General features: G+C 36.6%; 1 protein-coding gene and 1 long non-coding RNA gene across 6 annotated transcripts in view; one reads left to right on the top strand and one right to left on the bottom strand.

Annotated features, from left to right (window-relative positions):
• Nucleotides 1–21,091, top strand: part of FAM184B (family with sequence similarity 184 member B) — a 42,290-nt gene extending 21,199 nt beyond the window's left edge. Inside the window, exons 3-12 of one of the 5 annotated variants that reach the window (XM_027686409.1) lie at nt 573–683; nt 9,901–10,113; nt 11,345–11,498; nt 12,668–12,780; nt 13,197–13,381; nt 16,442–16,486; nt 17,877–17,994; nt 18,179–18,283; nt 18,947–19,152; nt 20,626–21,091. In XM_027686409.1, coding sequence (XP_027542210.1) covers nt 573–683; nt 9,901–10,113; nt 11,345–11,498; nt 12,668–12,780; nt 13,197–13,381; nt 16,442–16,486; nt 17,877–17,994; nt 18,179–18,283; nt 18,947–19,152; nt 20,626–20,716 — 1,341 coding nt within the window. In that variant the 3' untranslated portion in view covers nt 20,717–21,091. Of the gene's footprint in view, nt 1–572; nt 684–9,900; nt 10,114–11,344; nt 11,499–12,667; nt 12,781–13,196; nt 13,382–16,339; nt 16,487–17,876; nt 17,995–18,178; nt 18,284–18,946; nt 19,153–20,625 lie in introns of all 5 variants that reach the window. The other 4 variants (XM_027686408.1, XM_027686407.1, XM_027686412.1 and 1 more) reach the window with 4 other exon arrangements.
• Nucleotides 20,337–20,913, bottom strand: LOC113969144. The gene is made up of 2 exons (XR_003534770.1): nt 20,864–20,913; nt 20,337–20,547 (listed from the first exon to the last, which is right to left on the bottom strand). It is a non-coding gene; the product is annotated as an uncharacterized LOC113969144 (long non-coding RNA).
• Nucleotides 21,092–22,019: the final 928 nt, after the last annotated feature.

The raw sequence follows: 22,019 nt of genomic DNA, 5'->3' as shown, positions 1-22,019 counted from the left end.
CAATAAGGTGGAATATAGTCCTCAATTCTTTTTCCAATTTAATTTATTTTAATTTATTTTATTTTATTTTTACCTCCTCATTGTGATTTTCTTTAGGGATGCTACCAGGTAGTGCTTCCTTTAATTCTCTTTTCCGTTAATTGCCCATTGGTTAATCATCTTGTTATTTATATGGCCAAGGTATATTTCTGTTTTTTCAGGTCTCGTGGGTGACTCTTACATACTAAATTATTTTTGAACACTAACACCACTTGAGGCAAAATAGTCTGACTCTTCATGATGTACAGTTTTCCACCATAGGGAAGCTTTCAGTAGGTTAGGATTATGTGAACTGTATTGTTGCACACTAGTGTTAGAAAGAACCAAACCAAACTGCTAATACTTTTTTAATTGAATAACACATAAGTGACATTCAAAAACAGTAGCATATACTATTGTGTAAACTGCTCTGTTATCTAGGGTGATGTAGATGAAATATGTTCTTTCTTTTTCATGCTGCATGTTTTGTTCTGGCCATTGCAGGCTTTTATCTCGTTGCTTCTTTCTTTTCTTTTTTTTTTTTTTAATTTTAGGAGCTCCAGACACAGCTAGATGAATTTCAAAGAAAATCAGAGTGTGAACTGAAGCAACTAGAGAAAGAGAAAGAAGTACTAACTGGGAAACTTCAGAACTCTTCACTTGAGGTAAACTGAGCATAACTGTAACCCAGTAATAAAAGGGCGCTTCATTTTTCGTCCCATCTGAGAGATTCTGCATTAGATTTTAATAGTATTTGTTGTGACTTTCATTCAAGAAAACATGCAGGGACTCCAGACAGAAATAACAGAAATAACTGCTTCTAAACATCTATGAAGATTTTGACAAGCCTATTTATTTTGGTAAATTTCACATATCACCCTTTGGAGATATACTAAGGCTTATGGTGAGGAGTTTGGCTATATCAGGCTTGCAGATCTTATTGACTTTCTGATTTTTTTTCTTAATGATTAGAGATCTAGAAGGGGCTGCTTGTTTGCTTGTCTGCAAGAGAATTCAATGGTAAAAAGGTCAAACAGATCATTGTTTCTGTTTTGCCTGCTTACTGGTAAGGGTGCTAACTGAAGGAGATTAGAATGTGCAATAATTTAGTCTATATTAGTGGTTAGGTATGCCTCCCTCTATGTTCTGAAGGTCAAGAGTGAAATAGGGAAAACATTGTGACCCCAAAGTAGGTTTGAGGGTGTCGTGGTTTATCCACTGTTCCACACTCTGGTTACACCTAAGTCGTAGCACAAATCTGCAGACATGGATTAATCTGGAAATAAATAACTGAGCTGTGTTATTAGGTTATCCACTGTAACATCTGTAATCTATAGTCAGTTGCAGGCCAAGTCATGCAAATTTTCCAGATTAGTTCATCTGCCAAAATATTTTTACAGGTAAGTGTTATTATTTGAAAAGCCAAAAAGCAGATTGGCTAAACAATTTTATGCCAAAACAAAACCAGAACACCTACAAGGCAAATATTTACCCAGGCAAGCAGTGCACCTTTAAAATTTCTGACAGCTGTGAATATATGTTTTCTTCCTCTCAGATGTTCCCCTTTTGTGTTGTTCAATTAGTTTTGGCAAATGCTATCTGTTTTAAAATGTTATGTACAGGATATTTCCCTTTCTTCAGTGTGATCGTGTGAAGTTTTTACCTCTGAACATTTTGATACTTTTATCTCATGGATAAGCTACAAAACAACTGCTTTAACAGCACTGAAATCAATGCCTTGGTGAAAAGTTCTGATGATGCTCCGTGCTGCATGTATTTTTCTACCCCCAGTATAAAAGAGCATTTGGTACCTTTTTCAGGAAAAGAATGAAATTATTTGTGATTGTCCATTCTGGGAGATTATGGGTAAATGGAAATGTTTCCATCATGAGAATTTGTCATCTTTTTTTTTTCTTTACCTGCTAATGCAGGTTTTGAGGCTCCAAGGTTTTATTAAGCAAAATGAGAATATTCCCAAACACAAAAAATTTCTTCAGTCTAGCTCAAGAAAAAGTAATGAGCCATGAGAATTAGGTAGGTCACACTGTGGAACTACTGAATTACAGGTAGCCACTGATGTTCTAAGTGGCTGTCTGTAATTTGCATTGCTGATTCTAACCAGTTTCACTATCAGCAAGTTCAGCAGGAGCTTGGATGGTGACATCTCCACAAAAGCTCAAGACCTAGATCTTCCTCAGCTGATATTTGTAGACTCTGAGTGGCCATAATAACCTCTTGTTTAGTTTTTGAAGACAGAGAAATGACAGATAGGCTCATCAGGGGGCTAAGCAGGTTGTTGTTCTCCCTCTACTGCCTGTTTTCAGTTTCCCACATGCCATCACTACTGTTTGGTGTCCATGTTCCAGCAATCGAGGCATGTGTTGTGCACATTTACTATATGTAACGCTTGCTTTTTCTCCCATCTGTGGTATACTAGCTGTACAAGTTCTGAATGCAGCATGGCCTTTTCTCTTTCATTTATCCTGTAAAACAGATTTGTACATTCTGTTATCAAACAGTGGCATTCTGACTCCATTTCCCAGTCTTAGACATACAGAATTTAAGTGTAGTTCTTAATGTTCTGATAGTTCTGGCTAAATCCCATTTTTAGGTTTCATTACACATTTCTCCATGCCACTGTTTTCTACAGGTTCTTGTCTGAGAGAATTTCAGGTCAATCCAACATCTGTTGACCTATGTGGAGTAACTTCTACACATGTATTGCAAAACATGGGATCTCAGAAAGCAGTTGTCTTTATTAATTTTCATATTCTCTGAAATATACATTTTTTTACCAAATATCATAGTCTATTTAAAGATGAAAATTTACATTATATTCTGGCATCCCTGGGTAATGCCTGAAAGTTTACACTGATTTGAGGTGTGAGGAAAAGAGATGAAAGAGAGGAGTCCTGGCGCACTGTGTATTGTGTATATACACAGTATTGTGTATATTCGTGCAGGTGGTGCATTCCACTGAAAGGTGTCAAAGAAATAGAAAGGTTTATGGCATGAAGCAATTATTCTTCAGGTTTTTGCAGATAAAAAAAGTAAGGCAGTGAGTCATCAAATTACTTTTCTTGAAGTCATGTGTTCAGGACAGAAAAATATGAAAGAAACCTGTGTTATCTAACTGCTCATCCTCTCGTATCACATGATCATGGTACATTAGCAGAGAGTAGTAAGAAATTATTGCCACTATAAACATAAACATAAATAAATAACATAAAATATAAGATAGTACATACGTGTTATGTTCACAACGCCATGTTACATATGAACAGATACACTAAGAAAAGTTTTATTGTATCTTAGAATCTAACAGTGCTCCCAAAAAGGAGGAAATGCTCCATCTGAAGAGAAATTTTACATTTTTCTTGATACTCCAAAAGTTACTTTCTGAACTAATTACTTGGCAGTAGTGCCAGGGAAGGGAAGTAATTTCAGCTTGTAATAGTTTCCTGCTATAAGTACATGAATATTCACAGCCAAGAAAGAACCATTTACTACACAACATTATGTTTCACTGAGGGCATGATTGCCAGCTGGGAACCTTTGCAATGCCTCAGCCCAGAGCTTCCGCCTCAAAGGTTAGGCAATGTGCTGTTACTAATCCAGTTCTAACCTGGATACAATTTCAGATCTAAAAATAGCTTCCTTGGCTACATAAGACCCATTTTTGGTTGGGCAGACATAGCGAGAGCACTATGCAGAGCAGGCAGAAGCATGATAATTTCATCTCTATGGTGTTGCACTTCTAAGTGGCAGTATTTCTGTATTAATGAGATTTTTCTGGATCAAGAAATCAGATTCACATCTGTTTGGTCCTTTGGAAGGAAGAATAGGAGATCCTGTGTGGGTCGAATGCTAATTAATTGAGGCCCTCCAGTTCCTTGCTTTTGCACTACAGGATCTCTTCAACATGTGTTAAAGGGTCTTGGCACCACAATATAGGAAAGATATAAAGCTCTTAGAGAGCTTCCAAAGGAAGGTCACAAAGATGGTGAAGGGCCTTGAGGGGAAGCTGTATGAGGAGTGGCTGAGGGCACTTGGCCTGTTCACCTGGAGAAGGGGAGACTGAGGGGAGACCTCATTGCAGTTACAACTTGTGAGGGGAAGAGGAGGGGCAGGCACTCCTGTGACCAGTGACAGGATCTGAGGGAACAGCCTGAAGTTGTGTCAGAGGAGGTTTAGGTGGAATATTAGAAAGAGGCTCTTCCCTCAGAGGGTGGTTGGGCACTGGAACAGCTCCCTATGGAAGTGGTCACAGCACCAAGCCTGACAGAGTTCAAGAAGCATTTGGACAACCTTCTCGGGCACATGGTGTGACTCTTGGGGATGGTCGTGTGCAGGGTCAGAAGCTGGACTCAATGATCCTTGTGGATCCCTTCCAACTTGACATATTCTGTGATTCTGTGCTTCTATTCTGGAATTACAAAATACATAAAATGTAAGTGCAGACATCACCTTGTCATATAGATCTTTGAACAATGCTAACACAACAATGCCCAGAGTTTTGATGGGTCTTGGAGGTACCACCAAATAGCAGAGTACCACCATATAGTAGAGTGTGTTCACACCCTTCCATCTGATCAAGAATTGCCACAAGTTTAGGAAGAATGGAAGGCTGTTTAGGAAGGCTCTTGCCTGTGAACTTAATTGAAGTAACTGTGAAAAAAACCTAAAAACCCAGTAAAATGCAATTTCTTTATTTTGTTTTTACTTCTTATACCATATTACTTTTATGATGTAATAGCATCATAGTAGGAGTGAAACCCTGTAGCATTTGGGGGCCTTATGTTGACTATGAACAACTTCTCCACAATTGCAGTGGTTTTTCTATGCTTCATCAAAAGACAATTTTAAGTCTTTTATAAAAATCCATTCTCTAGAAATGCACTGAGAAACTGTGCTTGCAAGCACAGTGAATTAAAATAGTCAAAGTAGAAGTCCAACAGGGGAGCCAATTGTGATGGCATTCAGAGCCTTATACTTGTCAAGTATTTTTATCCACAGACTATCAAAGTCTGAGAAGCACTTCTTCAAAAAAATCAAGCCATCCTTCCCAAAAGGACAGTAATTATGGTTAGAAAATAATGAAACTTGAAAGACTTTTGAAATATTTCAAAACTCATCAGTCATCTTTTAGTAAGAGTTGTTCATTTTTTTCTTTACATGGAAGACAGTTGTAAGCAAATTCAGCTGTTGTAAGAAAGATCAAATGCAAGCATAACCCTGAAATTTTAAAAGAATTCAGCAGAGCCTAAAAAGATACTGTTGCCTTGAGTTTATACTGTATTGTTTGCATCTTTAAGATCACTTTATGCAATTCTGGTGGATAAAATTGAATCAGAAATGCAGAAATGCAATTTTTTCAAGAAATTTTGTTTTGCATCAGGAAGACATTATAAAACACAAAATCCCACAGTGCTGCTGGTTTGTTAATAATGAAAGTATCCAAACAGATTCTGGACTGATGTGAGTTGGCATAGTTTCATTGGCTTAAATGTTGCTTTACCAATTTAAACAAATTGAGGGTCTGGCTGTCTGTTTTGAATTAATGAAGCACAGTAAAATACTTGGGCACTGCAAATCATTCCAGAGAAGGATTTTCACTGGTGGATTTGAAAGCTCTTTTAATTGAAATAAAGGAGGAGGAAACCTGATGGGATGGAAACGTTTGTTTCTTAGCCTATAATGTTCTCTTCATGAGAAAGAATGTGTTTCTATGCCTGATACATTTCTGTAGGGTTTTTTCCCTTAATCATTGAAAAACAATATTTCTAAGACTACTTTTCCATCTGATTTCTTACTACATGGTGTTCTCTTTGTTATCAATTTACTGCTTAGCTTATTTCTAGTTAGCATGATCTTTTGTTTCATGTTAGAAGTGCTTTGAGCCAATAATTGTCTGTGAAGAGTCTGGAAGGTTTATAATGTTGTGACTGCAGATGAAGTTTATATGTGCCTCTTTTCATCCTCCTGCTGAGATGACTGTTTAATTTGCTTAAGCAGTATTCCCAGTGACATTTTTCCCATTTCCAATTTTTCTATTAGAAAATATACAGCCTACTCCTCTGGCACATTGTTTTTACTCACTTTACTTTAAGGAAGCAAAGAAAAAAATAAATGAGTGTAATAATTGAGTGTAATAATGCTAATGCATACTTCATCAGCTGATAGGGACGACTCTAGAGCATTAAGTGTTTCACATCAAAGATTAGTTTTATAAGGACCTGCAGTACCAAAAGACTTCAGTGTTTCTTTATACAGGAAAACACTGGCCTGAGTTCAATAGGTGTGAAGACAAAGTGAATTTTTTACCTGCAACTAGAAGCCAAAGTGCCCCTTTTGATTAAATCTTATGATTTACCATATATTAAAAAAAAATAAAAAATATAAATTGCAGCAGCTCTGAAACAAAAGTATGGTTGGCAAGTGGCTCTGGCATCTGCCTGTTCTTGGAATGTGTCCAGGCCACAGATAGATCCCATCACACAGCCACAGTAAAGACAATTAAATTTTTCATAAAGAGTAGTATTTGGCAATTATTCTTCGCATGCTTGTTCAGACAAATATTTTTTTGTGTGTTTAATTGGATGACACAACAGAAGAAGCCAAGAAACAACTGGATGACTAGTTAACTGAAACTCAGAGTGGAGGCAGCTGAAGCTATGTGCTCTTTGAAATTAAATAAATCAATTTGGTTGGATAGCTTCAGTGAAATTCAAACATACCATGTTGGTTTGAAGTTGTTTAAGAAGTGCTTTCCAGCGCTTAGAACAAAATGAAGAACTTTATTCGCAAAGCACTGGAGGAAGGAATTTTTATTTTCTTCTTATCTACCAACCTGGCATTTCCATGATTTGTGAGAAGTCTGGGCTTGTTTTGGTTTTTTTCTTTGTTTGGGTTTCTTCTGTCAGCCTTCTCACTTATTTAAAGAGTTTATAGGATAAAATAGAGTGAGCTAGAAGTCACCTGTTGCCATTTTTTCACTTGTATATAAAGTTGTCATTGGACACCTTAGGCCTTCATCAGTTGGGTAAGTGTCCCAATTACCTTCATTTGCTAATGCATGTACTCTTGTTCTCTTCTTTTTTCTGTGCCTCTGTGCTTCCTTTCTTTCTCACACAAACAAAACAGAACCATCACTGCTACCTCTTCTTTCCCTGTGTTCTGTGAATAAAGCAATTTTTCTTCTTACAAATTTTTAAATAATTTAAGTTTTAAAAACACTGAATTAATTTTTGAGGAAAAATGTTAAGTTTTCAATTTGATGTGTACATTTAAAAATGTCACCTTTGGATTATTTGACCAGAAGTTTTACTGATGGCTTGGTTTGGACACCAAGAAGAAGGCAGTCAACTACTTAAACTGGTAGATCTGCTAAAGAGTTTTTCAACAAGGTTTTTCTCTGTTTGCAGATTTCTGTCATGTCTAAGTTACAAATATTGCTGTAGATCTCAGAACATGTGAAATATCAGTAATAATATTCAAACATAACACACTATCCCATCTGGTAAAGGAAATCCATAGTAATGTGGCCCTTTATGAGCAAGCTGTTGGAAAGGGTTCAGAGGGAAACTGAAGTACAAGATCAGTGATGATAAGTTATGGCCACCACCAATTAATTGGAAAAAAGGAATTTGCCTTGTAGACTTTCAGTGAAGAACAAACTGTTATGTGAATGGAAGGAACACAATATATTGATTTGTGTATAGGAACAGCAGTTCTAATAAAAAATGAAAAAATAATTCATTTTTGTAGCTGCTCAGAGGTATAGAATCCAGATTTAGTAAAGGAAGTTATGTTGTTCTCATGATATATGTGTTTGTTCAAGTAATAGGTTTTGAGCTATCTCCAAAGCATATGAAGTTCATAAACATTTGTGTTTCAAATGAACAGTGCTTACACAGAAAGAAATCATCTTCATCTGATAGTCTGGAAATGCTAACTTTTTACTCAATATTATAAGCTAGCAACAGACCAAACACAACAAGTTTCTCCAATGTTTTTGGGGGCCTACGTAGTTGCAGTGTAGAAAAAACCCAATTAAAATAGGACAAATTTATCAAGTAGAAATAATTCTTTCTAAGCTGTATCTCAAAAGAAAAAAAGGGTTTAAATTAATTTTTCTTCTTTAATACCAGGATTCATTTCTGGGACATAAAGACTTGTAGAAATTCTAGAGAGAACGGAGCAGATGCCGAGAAACAATAAAAGCAGAAATCAGGACTAGAAGTGAAGACAAGGGACAATGTAGTTGGAAGTACAGAATGTCCTTTCTCCAAAAGGAGTTAAACCCCTGGGAGCTGATTCAAGCTTTGTGGTTTGCAGCATTTTGAGCCTTCAGAGCACAGTTCTGTGCTAGAAACCTATGAGAATATTAGAGGCTTAGAGAGTACTTGAGTAAGAGTTGTGATCCATCTGGGAATGAAGAAGGGCCCTCAGGTGAAGGAAAGGAGAAAACGCATCATTTGGAGGAGAGAAGCCAGCATGCTCAACAAATGTGAGAAAGAACAGTGCCATGAGCTAGCAGGAGTACACCATCAGAAAGGCTTACTGTGATTTGGAGAGATCTGACATAGTTCACCATTATCTCCATTTGGACAGCACAGCGCTGACTGTGCCCAGGTAGTTAATAAGAAGAGAGGTCTTTGCATATCGTGCCTTCTTTTCTCCTGTGTAGCTCAAAATGTACTGGAACATGCAATGTGAATAAACTGTGGAATGAGAGAGACACCTTAGCCCATTTAGTAAATGTTCATATAGCTTTTGTGGTGCTGCATCAAAAGGGGAAACAAACAAATATTTACCTAGCTAAAGCTACAGTGATTCCTCAGCTAATAGTCTGTCTAGATTATGCATGGAAAAAAATTAAGGCAACACAGAAGAGAAAAAGAATATGTATTAGTGTAGAGGTAAGAATAGGACACAGGCATAGGTTACAATCCATATTGCATCCAAATTGCAGATGTGAGTAACATCATTTCAGTCATTTTAAGTCACATGAAATCATAAGGATGCGAATTACTTCCTTTCATATTTTGATTAAGACTGAAAAGTACAAGTATATAAAAATGAAAAACAGGCCATCCTCTTTCACATGTTCCCCAAAAGAAAAGGCAAGAGACATAAGGGTATTCTGACTTGGAACTCAGATACAGCAGCAAAACCACTAATTGGCCTTATTAAGTATGCATGTTCCTATGCAGAGGGCAGTTTTTCAGAATTTCACAGCTATGGTATTTGGTATGGCAAATATAAATTTTTGCTGAAAGTTGAGAAAACCTACCTACTAGAAAAGACATGAGACTCCTCCCTCCTTCCCCACCAAAACAAGCCCCACTAATTTATTCTTACAGATGGGTATTTTTTTGTTACTTTTCCATCAGCCATTGTACACATCTACTGTGTTTAGTAATTAAGATAGTAGAAAAGATAAATCTGAAGCTTGATGTGCAGAATTCTTGTTTCCATCGGTTCTAATCTACTGCTTTATGTAAATGGATTCTGCAGTGTTACATCTCCAGGACAGCAATAAGCACAGTCTTAGGCCTGCCGCAAGGTTTGTGACATAATAATTGTGCAAGTTGAACTATGGATTGCATGTATGAAGTGGAGGTGATTTGAAAAGAAATGATTTTTAAAAAATACTTGATGAGCAACAGACAGTATATGCAAAAGGGTTGTTGTTCTTCACTGAAAAAACAGCTCCTTGCACAAAATGAGCATCTTTCTATTTTTTCATGTTCGTAAAGTTTTCATTGTTCAAGTTCAGTTTTCATGTTCAAGTTCACAAAATATGTTCAACTTTATGTAATTCCTCTCCATTGTGAATGCAGCCATTAATCCAACTCTGCTGACTTACTTTTCTGGAAGGTAGCTCAGCTGAAGCAAATATTAGACCAACAAGCAAATAATTTCAAGGAGTCACTGAAGAAACATAATCTGCAGTCCAACAAAGAAAAAGAGAAGCTTTTGCAGGATCTTCAAAACACCATTAAAGAAAACCAAAATGTTAAACTGCAGTTGGAGGCATCACATCAAAAAGTCTTAAAAATGTTGGAGAAAAGCAAAAATCAGGAACTAAAGGTCAGTTTACTACATACTAATGTAAATATATATATTTATGGGATAAACCATTTTAATGACAGCTGATTATTAAAACTCAAGTTATCTCCAGCTTAGTGATTGGTTGCCATTGTTGCACGTAATGAATTATTCTGTGATTTTGGAACCTCATCATCATCAGACTGGGTTATTTGTATGGGGTTTTAAAAATAATTTTAACTTTTTATCTTAGACCACAGTGAGAATTAATGCTTCATAAAATAAAATACTCCACAGTTAGGCTGTAATGAATACAAGCACCTTTATCTGTGCTGCTGCTTCAGAACTACAAAGGAATTCCTAAGTATATTAATAATAGTACTCAGTTTTATTGCTTTTCATCCATTATTAATTTACACATAAATACTTCAAAAGCATAATAGACATGTATAATGATGTGTATTGCCTTATATACCTGCAATCAATTCAGTAAGTGGATAACCAAAGCTTTTAAAGGTTTGAGTGGATTTATTTCAGTGACAAAATGTTAATACAATATACTAATGTTCTAAAGACTTTTGCTGTTTGAGAAAAAATCAATTTTAAAACGTAAATGTGATTGTGACATGCAGTTCAGATGTCCCTGTTGATTCACACAGCTTAGAGAACCTTATAAAACATTGGTAATAAAACCACCCTAAGAAGAACTTAATATCTTGTTTATATATTCAGAATAAAATTCCAGTTTAAACAAAACCAAGCTGAAGGCAGTAAGTTGGTAAGAATGAAACTGAGGACAGGATTTTGCTTTCAGAGCCACTGCAGGGCAACTGCTCCCACCATCATTTACAGTGACAGCAGTACTTCTAATGACAGTGGAAGTTTTAGCCAAGAATGATACAAGGAAAGATAGAAGACTTTGTCTGATACACTGTGATAAGTAATGACAAACAGGTCAAATCTGGGAGCTTTGTATGTTGAGTAATAAAGCGTCTTTCTAATGTCAAATAGTGCAAAGATGTCAGTGTTATTATTTCATCATGTACACCAAATCTAAGAGGTGATATCTTGATAATTTATCTCTACGTATTAAGTCTTAAATTTTAACTTTGGCTCATTTTTATGCTTTCATTGATAAACTGTCTTGTAAAGTGGTGATAAAAATAAAAGTTGTACAGTGGAAGGCCAGATTCATCCTGGCATTACAAGTAAAACAACAAGCTGATAAATAGGCTCCAACTGCTTTGTTTTGGGGGGGGACTTTTGCTTACAGGAGGCAGAAGAACGTTTGAAAAAGGAATTTAATGAGACTTTCAAGATCCAACATCAGTCTCATAGGCTGGAAATACAAACCTTGGAAGAGAAAGCAAAGAAAGAATTACAAGATGAACTTGAGCAGATACAGAAGCAGCAAACCCTGTTGCTAGGTATAGTGTCTCATGTCATGCACAGCTCCTACTGCTTGATTAAATATATGCTGAGAAGCTCTGACTTTCATCTTATTCATTTTCTTTCCCATCTTCTGGGAACTCAGGTCTTTGTGAATCTCCTTTTTCATACCCTGAAATTTCAGCAATACAGACTCAATATTCTCTGTTAACTTGGCCCTCAATTGTCAGCAGCAGAATGTTGCTGAGAGCGTAATCTGGTTTACAACATTCAAGTATGCATTGTCAGGTATATTAAATTGGAAAAATGTAGTTAGTGTGCATGAATCTCCTCTTTTTTTTTTCTATGATAACAAGAATTATTCTATGTTGTTCAAGTCTGTTCTGTTGAGTTTAGCAGTGGAGATCAGTTGTTCCCTATGTATTGTTTAGTCAATTTTGAAAGTGCCCTAAATTTTCAGAACTAAACACAACACTGTATTAGGAAGATGTGTAATATCTCCAGGTTTAATCTCATGTTATTAAAGCTCATCTATAAAAGGTTTTTTAATTTAAGAATAATTTGAAAGTATTTTAAGTACAAACTAGATTCTCTTCTGGCTTGGTTTTTTTTTTAGACATTCAAATTTGCTAGAAAGATTTCTTGCTCTCTAAAGTTTGTGTGTTCAATAGACCAATTCTGTTCTTCTTCAAGAATAATTGTAGGGAGACAACAGAGAAAGAAAACCTTTTCTCCTTGTACTTGATCCATCCCAAAACTTGTACCCAATATACTCAAAAGTTGCAGAACATGACAGGTGAGCTTACATAAGTGTTTTACTTCTTTAACACAACCAGAGCTCTCCTCAGTCTGTCTTATGATCCTCTATAAAACACCAGTGGACTTAACAGGGAAGTTCAGGGGTGCTCCAGTAAAGTTCAAGATGAGAAGAAGCAATTACAGTGGTGTATTCTGCAATACAACTGCCACGGAATTACCTCTCTGATTCCGACATGGAATCTTTGTTACTTTAGCTCCATATCATCTTACTATTGCTCAACTGAGTTACCTCTCTAGTAATAGAAGGCCATTATGCCTAATGGGGAAGGAGTTGAGGAACAAAGCAAAATGTAATATATTAATGTTTTCATGTACATTGCCTATGTCTACCTTCCCCATCCAGCTCTCCTCTGACAGCCCAAATGATTGTCTGTCTGATTGTTACTAGGATCTCTAAGGATGGAACTCTCTGAGCAACAAACATCGTGCACTAACCTCAAGAAACAAATAGAAGAACTACAAATGGAGCTGAGGAGTGTGAGGACACTGAAGAAGCAACAGGCAAGAGACCAGTTCCTACTTCATTGCCATGTTGTGTTTAGCAAAAGCAATAGTATCACATTTCTCTCTTTAGGGATAATAAAAGTGTGCACTCTCTTATAGAAATTGAATGTGTTTCCTTCCCTTATTTCTCACTTTAAATGATAGCATTGTTTATAATTTTTCCCCTGTGGGCAGGCTTTTTTTCCATTTAAAGATCAGAATCTACAACAGAAGTAACTGAATGTTACAATAAAATAAATTCTATGGAGACTAAATATATTCAAGAAGTTTTGATCACAGATTTTGTCTTGCACACAGCATGGCACATATAATTGATAAATCAGATCACAAAAATTCAATGCACACAATTCTAGCAAGATCTTAACATTAAAAAATAAGAGTATGTGAATAAATAAATGTGGCCTTTTTCTTAGGAAGGAAGTAGCCAAAGCCAGATCAGATCTCTTCATGATGAACTGGAAAAATGTCAGAGTGAAATTTCTGAACTCAAGAAAGAGAATTTACTTTTGAAGGACACAATGGAGCTACTCAGTGCTGAGCTGGAGTCACAGAAGCAAGAAGCTGCACAGCTTCAGGATAGAGATAAACAACACAGAAGGTTTGCCTTAAATTCAAACTTCACAGTGCTATCTAGAGATTCAATAATAATGTCAGCATCAGAGGTGTTCTAAGTGCAATGCATGTCAGAATCTTTCCTTTCTAAAGTACTAATTTTAGAGGCTAGGAGTTTTGTAAAAGCAGTAGTTCATTTCACATTTCCCTCCAGCCATAATAGAAGCATTTGAACTAATTGCTCATTATATGTCTCAGAAAAATATGTCTAGTGTATCCCCAAAGGAGCAACCTGAGAAAATCTGCATAATGTCAGCCTTTGAAAGGCACTGGAAGACATAAACAAATCCTAAACTCACCCAAGAACTATTAAAAAAATTGAGAAGTCTCTGAGAATAAATATCAAGTTTTTATACGTACTCTCTGTCGCTGAAACCAATGTTAACTCCAAAGGGGACACTTGGGAATGCTATGTATACTCCATGAGAGTTTGTTTTGGTTGTAGCAGTCAGCTTTGCACTGAGGGAGTAAGGGCAGTGACAGTGAACACTGACAGCATCTCTGGGCTGATGGAAGCCTAGAGCTGTGAGATGCTGTCAGGGCACAGGAGGGGCAAGATGACTTGTAGTCTTGTAGAAGGTGGACCACATCTTCTTAGTGTAGCCACAGGCTCGGCACACATGGTGCATTGCAGTAAAAGCACTCCTCCCATTTGTGTACAGAAAAAGTGCAGAATCACAGAATCAATTAGGTAAGAAAAGACCTCTGAGATCACTGAGTCCAACCTATGACCGAACACTACCTTGTCAACTAGACCATGACACTAAGTGCCTCCAGGGGTGGTGACTCCACCACCTCCCTGGACAGTCCATTCCAACGTCTAATCACCCTTTCTGTGAAGAAGTTCTTCCTAATGTCCAACCTATATCTCCCCTGGTGCAGTTTACATGGGAGACAGGACTGGGTTCACTGCCCACTGCATTTTTATGGTTTTGAATACTTGGAAATTTCTGGATGAACATACTTAACACGTTCTCTTGGCAGAGGGATCTGGTGTGTGGGTACCTTTCAATTCATATTTGCAATGATGTAGAATGTATGCCCCTAACTGCACAAGCTGTATATATAAAAGGATTTCTGAAAAGTATGCCCTTAAAAGAATCTTTAAAATTATGGCCCATATAGTCTAGGGAAAAGCACTCAGTGGACAGAATGTCTCTCTGCAGACTGTCAGAGTGGTCAGAGTAATTCCATTCCTGTCTACCAGTCAGCAGATATTCAAAGAATGAGAAACTTTTTTTTTTTGCCCTTGCACTCTTTTGAGAGTTACTTCAAAGTGAATTTCATTTCAAGCTTTTGAAGCAAGATCAACAGAAAGAATTGCAAACCAGAGAGTTTCATCAGTGCCCTCCAGCTACCTTGAAGGAATTTATAGCCTCTGTTCATGAAGAGAAGAATTATTCACATGTCAGTGATGAGGTCTAAAGGGCCTCAAATGCTACGGCTGGAGGATTTTCTTCACAGGGAATAAATGGTGTAGCTCTACTACAGTAAGCATTTGAGAAGGAAGCATTAATGGAAATTATGTAAGCAGAAATCCTTCAGATAACAGGAGGTAGGACCAGAGAGCTGAAATGGACATAGGCACCTGCTATAGGCTGCTCTAAAATTAACCCATGGAAGACCTGGAACATTAACTTGCAGCTCTTGTTTTGCTTTTGCAGGACTAACAGTTTGTGTAAGGGAATAGTTAAGTTGGTGAGTGCATATGAATAAGTGCTATTTTTACAACACTGACCCTGTCTTATGTCATATAGTTTTTTTCTGATTTTAAAGCCAATAGTGGCTTGTTATTTGCATGTGACAAATTTTTTAACAAATTATGTAAAATTACTGGTTCTACTGTTGCCAAGTAAGTGAAATCAGTAATCTGCTGGAAGTAATAATTCACATTTCCATTCTCTTGAATTGTGTGAATTCCACCTCCCATATGGCAAGTTTTGCAAGGATTAGGATGAGAGCAAAGGTATTTTTATGGGAAGAGTGGACAATTTCCAAAATGGTTATTCTGAAAGAGAACTTTTATTTCAGGGATTCTGCTCCCTTTTTTACCCTTATTCTTCTGCTTCTTATCTTATGCCAGTCATTTGCATGGCTGTGCTGTAATTTCAAGGGCAGAAACCTTTTGTGGGCCTTTCGGCCTTTCCTGAAGCCTTTCAGAAACAAGTGAAACAGGTTTGGGAGTACATTAAAAAAATAGGAGGAAAAAAAATTTAAACTGAATATCTCTTGTGAAAATTACAATTGTTAATCTGCTGAGTTGAGCATCTCTGTTTTAATCAGTAAACCATAGAGCATGGACTCTCCATTGAGTTAATGAAAAAGTTTCTCCAAGGTTTAACAAAGCATTAGCAAACAAAAGACAACAAACTAACTATGATTCTTAAGAAGATGTCTATTCCTTTTGGAGTTGGTATTAGAAAGTAATGTTATGGTTAGGCTTGAAAAAACATTAGGCATTTTTTAGTTTTCAATTTATTTTTTTTTAAAAACAGTTTTAGGATGATGGTATGCAGTATTAAATGTTCTGGTGCCATGATGTGGTAAAATAAATCATCAGAGCCTCATGTTAAAATCCCAGAGATTTCAATATAATTTTGCTTAATACGAGTGAGGTATTTTATTGTCATGTTTTATCATTAAGATTAGTGCACAAACTAACCCTAGACAGAATATCAATAGCATCATTATATGGAATATTCCATTTCCTGAAGGGTGAAGGTCACATACTTTTCAAAAAATTTTCCTCTTTGTCAGTGTTAGGATGGTTCTGCTCAGATTGCTACCAAAATGTCAAAGTCAAATCAGTAGGGAGAAGCCAGCTCTGTGCCCAGTTAACTACCTTTGCAGTCAATAAAAGACCTCAAAACTGCATGCTTTGATCAATGAAAATAAACTAGTATTGAACCATGATAATTCAGACATATTTTAATACCAATGGAAGGCTACTGGTAGAAGACCTCAGTATCAAGCATAAAAAAGAACTGGACATACTGAAACAAGATCACCAGAAGGAAATTGAAACCATATTATCTGATATCAGCAGCACTCAGGCACATCTTCTAGCAAAGATTTTCTCCTTAGAAACTGCGTAAGTAATTTAAATGAACTGTGGCTCATAGTGGCAGTGAGTTCTGTTTGAATTTATGGTTCTTAGTACGTATAATTTTTGTATTAATCATACATGGAATATTGTAAGGATTGAAATACAAGTGTATTTCCTTTGCAAATCAAAAAGACCCAAAGACATTATAATAAATTCTGAATATTGGTTAATCTAAAGCACTATACATAAAGTTTTACAATGCTAAATTAAAACTTGCATGTAGTGTCTAGCAATTTTATGAAGTGTAAAATAATCTGTGTCACAGATAATACCAGAGGCCTTGATCCATGATCTTGTACTTAATTTTGTTCAGCAGAACAGCATCTTTGAGGTTAAGAAGCTCTTGATCATTCTCACTCCGTTGAAAATTTCCTAGGACAGCCCCCACTAATTCATGTAAATAAATGCACTTTGCAGCCCCCTGTGGAGTTAAGTTGTGGTGCTTCAGATTGTACAGGAGAGGCCATTTAGAATTATGCCCTTTGATTATATATCCTTTTCCCTTATCCCAATTGTGCAGCAGAGGACCAGAAGAGAGAACTTGCATGTAAGCAGGCCTCAAACCTGTCAGATGTTAAGATTTATCTTTTTATTTAAACTCTAAGATGATAAGGTTGGGGGATGGTCCTCTAAAAAATATTTACCCACAAACGAAAAAAAAACCAACAAGAAAAAGGTGGTTTGTATTCTGTAATACATTTCTCAGTATGTGTCCTGGTTATGGCAGGTGAACTTCATAGCACTCAGTTTCTCAAACAGCAAAATTCATGCACTTGGCTGATTGAAAGAATGATTTGTGTTCTCATGAGTCAATCAAATGTATGTTTCCACACCATATCTAAGAATGTGTAATTCGCATTTGAATCTTTTCCCCTGATTAAGGAATTTAAAAAGCTGAACTCAGACTACAGGTTTGACTTAGTTCATTAAAGCAGCATGTATATCCAAGCTTCTCTTCATGAAAGTTATAGGAATTGAGTATTTCTGAGGATTCTAAAGTTATTGGGTCAGAAAAAAAAACAAACAGATGAATACAGGTATGTATAGATACTGTGACGCAGATTTTTTCTTTAGGAAACTAGACTAGCCATGTGATGTGCAAGCTTCTTAGTATTTTACACCAGGGGCTGGATTTTATGTGGGCAGGTGTTGTGGATTAACCCTGGTGGCAATTTATTTTGGAACTCCACAAGATTCTATCCTTCTATGTAAACCACATATAAATGTCCATTTTTTTAAAAAAGGTTGTTTTATCAGAAAGGCCTGAGTATGCCCCTGTATTTTAGGTTTGGAATTTAGGGCAGAGTACAGCCCAGGTATCTCTTGAACCTGATCTGAGGAAGTTTTTTTCCAGTCTGCATTTTCTTTGGTACAGACTTAAAGAGTTAGAAGAAAAGTCAAGAAAGTGGGAGTCCAGGTCAGAAGATACACACCTTATAAACTGTCTGCAAGACAAATTAAGTGAGAGAGAAGAAATCATCAAGCAGCTGGTGGTAAGACTGCCTTTTATATGCAGTTATGTATTTTGGGATCTATTGAAAGGCTCTATTCAGTGTTTCGCACATTGCTTCAGACTGGTTGCTTCTTTCTGTTCTGGAATACTTTGACAAATGTGTGTTTCCCTACCAGCTTCCAACAAATACACGTTTCTATACATGTAACTTTCTTTCCCCTCAGGAAGGAAGAAAATGTCAGCATTCACTTTCAGCCAACACTGAATCCTCCAGGAATCGGTCATTTTCTTTCAACCCTAATACAGCAGGCTTGACTCCTTCCATCAAGGTAAGATGGGCAATGCAATTCAAATCACAAATCATGAAGTTTTGTTACTATTTGAATCATACGGGTGATCAGGACAGTAAAAGTGCTATTAATTTTTTATGATAATGTTATTCAGTAGAATTCTTTCCAGTAAGCCAACTTAGTCAGGTGTTGAGTATAACATAAATTCAGTAGACGTATATGTGCAACATAGATAAGGGTTTTTAAGCAGATATAAAACACTAGAACTCCAAAGACATGAGTCTTCCACTGGGATAGCACAGCCATTGTTTGCAGATTTGGGAGTTGCTAATTGGGATATTGCATGCATCAAGGAAAATTATGAATCTTTTTGGGTTGCTCATATTTGCTCTTTGCCATTCCAGCCCCTCTGCATGATACTGTCTATAAATAGCCATTAAAAGAGGGGAGGTCAAGTTGGTGGAAAGCACCCTGATGTGTCTAAAACCCCAAGATCAAATCCACAAGTTGTTTTAATTAGATGAGACCAAATCCATGGATCCTCACAGCATACCGTCAGAATTTAAATGCCTACAGAAAAAGGTGGGACCCTTCCTATCTGGGGGTTCCTCACAAGACATCTAGGAATGAGGTATTTTGAGGTTTTATAGTATAAATTGAAAAAACTGTGTATGTAATGAAGTTTTCTGTTACAATAAAAAGCAGAGGAAGAAAACACTTGAGGTGCCCAGTCGTGTTGTCAGTGTTCCGAATTTAGCTTCCTACGCAAAGAGCTTTTTGAGCTGTGACTTGAGATCAAAAAGAAGTGCTCCTCAAATAACAAAATCTACAAGCTTAGACCGGAGTCCTGGCTGCCTCAGAGTGGGCTCTCCATCAGCACAGTCCTCAGACAGCAGTGCTGCCACAAGGTATTTATCCATTTTGTAAGACAATAAATGAATTCATGTTCAGAATCTTGTAGGCAAATCCAAAACATTATACATTTGGAAATACACAACGATGTGAGGTTCCTGTAGTGCAGTGAACTCCATGTCTTCAGTTCTCTGCAGACAGACCCAGAACTTTACTGCAGATGTAGGCTATAATCCCTGCCCAGCAGAGCTTACACTTGCAACCCCTTCTGGTGCTAAAAAATAAGAAGAGTTGCAAGTACTTAACTAAGAATGCAGTTAATAGTGTATATGCCTGTTTAAAACCTTGAGCATCTACCAGTGGTTCTGATAAGGATATGTCTTCTCTTTTATTTTTGTTTCTTCACCTTGCACTTGATAGATGACATATTTTTATTTTAGGAGGTATTTCAATGAATCTAGGTTAATAATTTCAGAAAGGGTTTAGAGACTTAAAAATTGATTAGCAGACACTTAAGTAAAAACTTCTTTTTTTCATGTTTTCTCTCTGAAGAGCTTGCATTCTTCAAATTTATGAGTTATTTGAACAATGTTTGGTATTTTATAAACATAGCTGAACTCTCTCTTCAAGAAATAATTAAAAATATATGTAGCTAACATAGTTATAATGATAAATATAAAAACAAACAAAAAAAACCCACAAAAAACCAACAAACCCTACCACTATATTTCAGGACCAAATCCAGCCTTCTCACCCATCTCCTGGTGGAGATTATTTATCCTGTAAATTATGTGCTAGAGTTCTTTACTTGAGGGCAGATGGTGCTGACTGCCAACAAAAACAATAACCTGGGACTCAGGGTTGGATCCAGTTTGGTAATTCCCACATCTAAAAGATTAAACCGTGCTGTGTCATGCCAGATGACTGCCAAGACAAATCAGATTTCTGTTTTAAAGGGAAACAAATGCACAAGGAGACTGAGGGTAGCTTGGCTTCTACTTACGTAACTCTTTTAGGTCAGTCAATCATAAGTCAAGTCTTATTTGCTATCATTTGTTAAAAAAAATCCTGAATGATGGAAAAGGGACAATGTAATAGGGTTGATTATAAATGGTAGTTAATGTTCAAATTAATCTTTCAGTGTCAAATAAAACTTTTACCCAACATTTTTAATGCATAACTCATATTTCATATTTTGAAGAGTGAATTGCAGCTGCCATTCTCTGATTTTCAAGACTTCTTATCCTTGAAGCATCCGTTTATTTTTCAAAACGTCAAGTTAAGAATTATGTTCAAACATTTCTCCATAGCTGTTTAGCTCTGCGTGTTATGACCAGGTAACTATTCGAGTTACCTGGCTAGCACAGATCCCACTAGTGTTTTGTAGCTGGCACCTTTTGGCCTTAGTCATTCATGTGAGCACAGCACCATATATAGGATCAGGATTTTTTCTGGGAAAAGAAGTATTACATATTAATGAGATTGTAAGTAAGTAGGCAAGTCATGCTAACGCTTATTTGTTTGCACAGGGCAGATGGCAGTGAACCACCACAAACCAAAGATGACCAAAAACAAGACCCTCAGCATCAAGAATGGTTTATTAAGTATTTTTCATTTTAAAGCAAACTATTTCCATATTTCTCAGAATTACTAGAAAAGCCATTCCTGTTTTCTTTCAGGGAATGATAATCCAATATATGATTTAAGGAAAGAAAATTAAAAAAGTAATTTTTAAGTAAATGATTAGGAACACCTGCACTCTCTTACATCTATTAACTATGGAGTTACAGGCATGGATTTCAAAAAAATGCATTTTTTTAACAACCTCTATAAAAAAATGAAGAGAAAGCAAAAATACTGTTATAAGACTTTCTATAATCAAGAGACTCTACCACTCCACCATTTCATTAAATATGCAATTTGGACTCTGATACATCCTATCAATCTGGCACCAGCTGAAGAAAGGTCTTACTTCTGTACATTTATACATTTGATTCATCAGCTGTTTAAAGTAAGTTGTGCATATGATGATGTAATTTTTTTAAGTTTTTAATGGTTTTTGTTAAACTAATTTTAAGCTGTACAGCATGCGGTATACCTTCAAGAATAGCATGTTTATAGGAGGCTGGTTTAGAAATAGTTTCGGGTTTGCTTAAGAAACTGTTTTGTATAGTCATCATTGCAATATTCCTATTGCATTTCAATACATGTATCAGCCTGATAAAGTAGGATGATGTGTAAGTATGAACATTAAAGCTTGTAAATGATCCATTTCTGTGTTTTACAAAAGACTGCTATATTATGCTGAAGTGAGTCAGATTGATACACTGAGTCCAGAGTGATGGGAACTGCGCATATGTACCTTTTATGCCCACCTAAATGTAAAGTGGAGGAATGACTACATTTATCATTGTTGGGAGGAAAGACACCTATAAAGAAATTAACCCTCGGGTAATTAACTCATCAGTAACTGTGAAAGGCAAGGAGGGAATTGTGCAACCAGCAGCCTGGTGTTTAAGATGGGATAGCTCCTCTTCAACTGCTATACAGTTTGAATCCCCATTTAATTTTGACCAGCAGGGCCCAGCTAGGCTAGAAATTTTCCATGAGCGAGGTACCTCCAGCCCAACTTCATCTTCTCTCCAACAGCCAGCAAGAGCTGTTCCAACAGATGCAAACAATACAAAACAGCTGCTGCACCTCACTGGTGGTGAAAAGGTAGCAAAAAGGGCAGAATGCTTCTACAGGCTAATACTTTTCATCCCTGCTATCTAGTATTTTTTCCAAAAGGAACTGCTTGATTTGGAAAGTGCCTCTTTGACAAAAAGACACTTTTTATATATGTCATCACCATCATCATGGCTAGGCTTCGCGAACGAAGATTTGGGAAAGGCTCTACCCACGTTTCTTGCAAGCGCATTGG

Source organism: Neopelma chrysocephalum, unplaced genomic scaffold (assembly GCF_003984885.1).
Source record: "Neopelma chrysocephalum unplaced genomic scaffold, ASM398488v2 Primary Assembly neopelma1_71, whole genome shotgun sequence".
NCBI lineage: Eukaryota > Metazoa > Chordata > Aves > Passeriformes > Pipridae > Neopelma > Neopelma chrysocephalum.
This window is presented reverse-complemented; position numbering and strand designations above follow the sequence as displayed.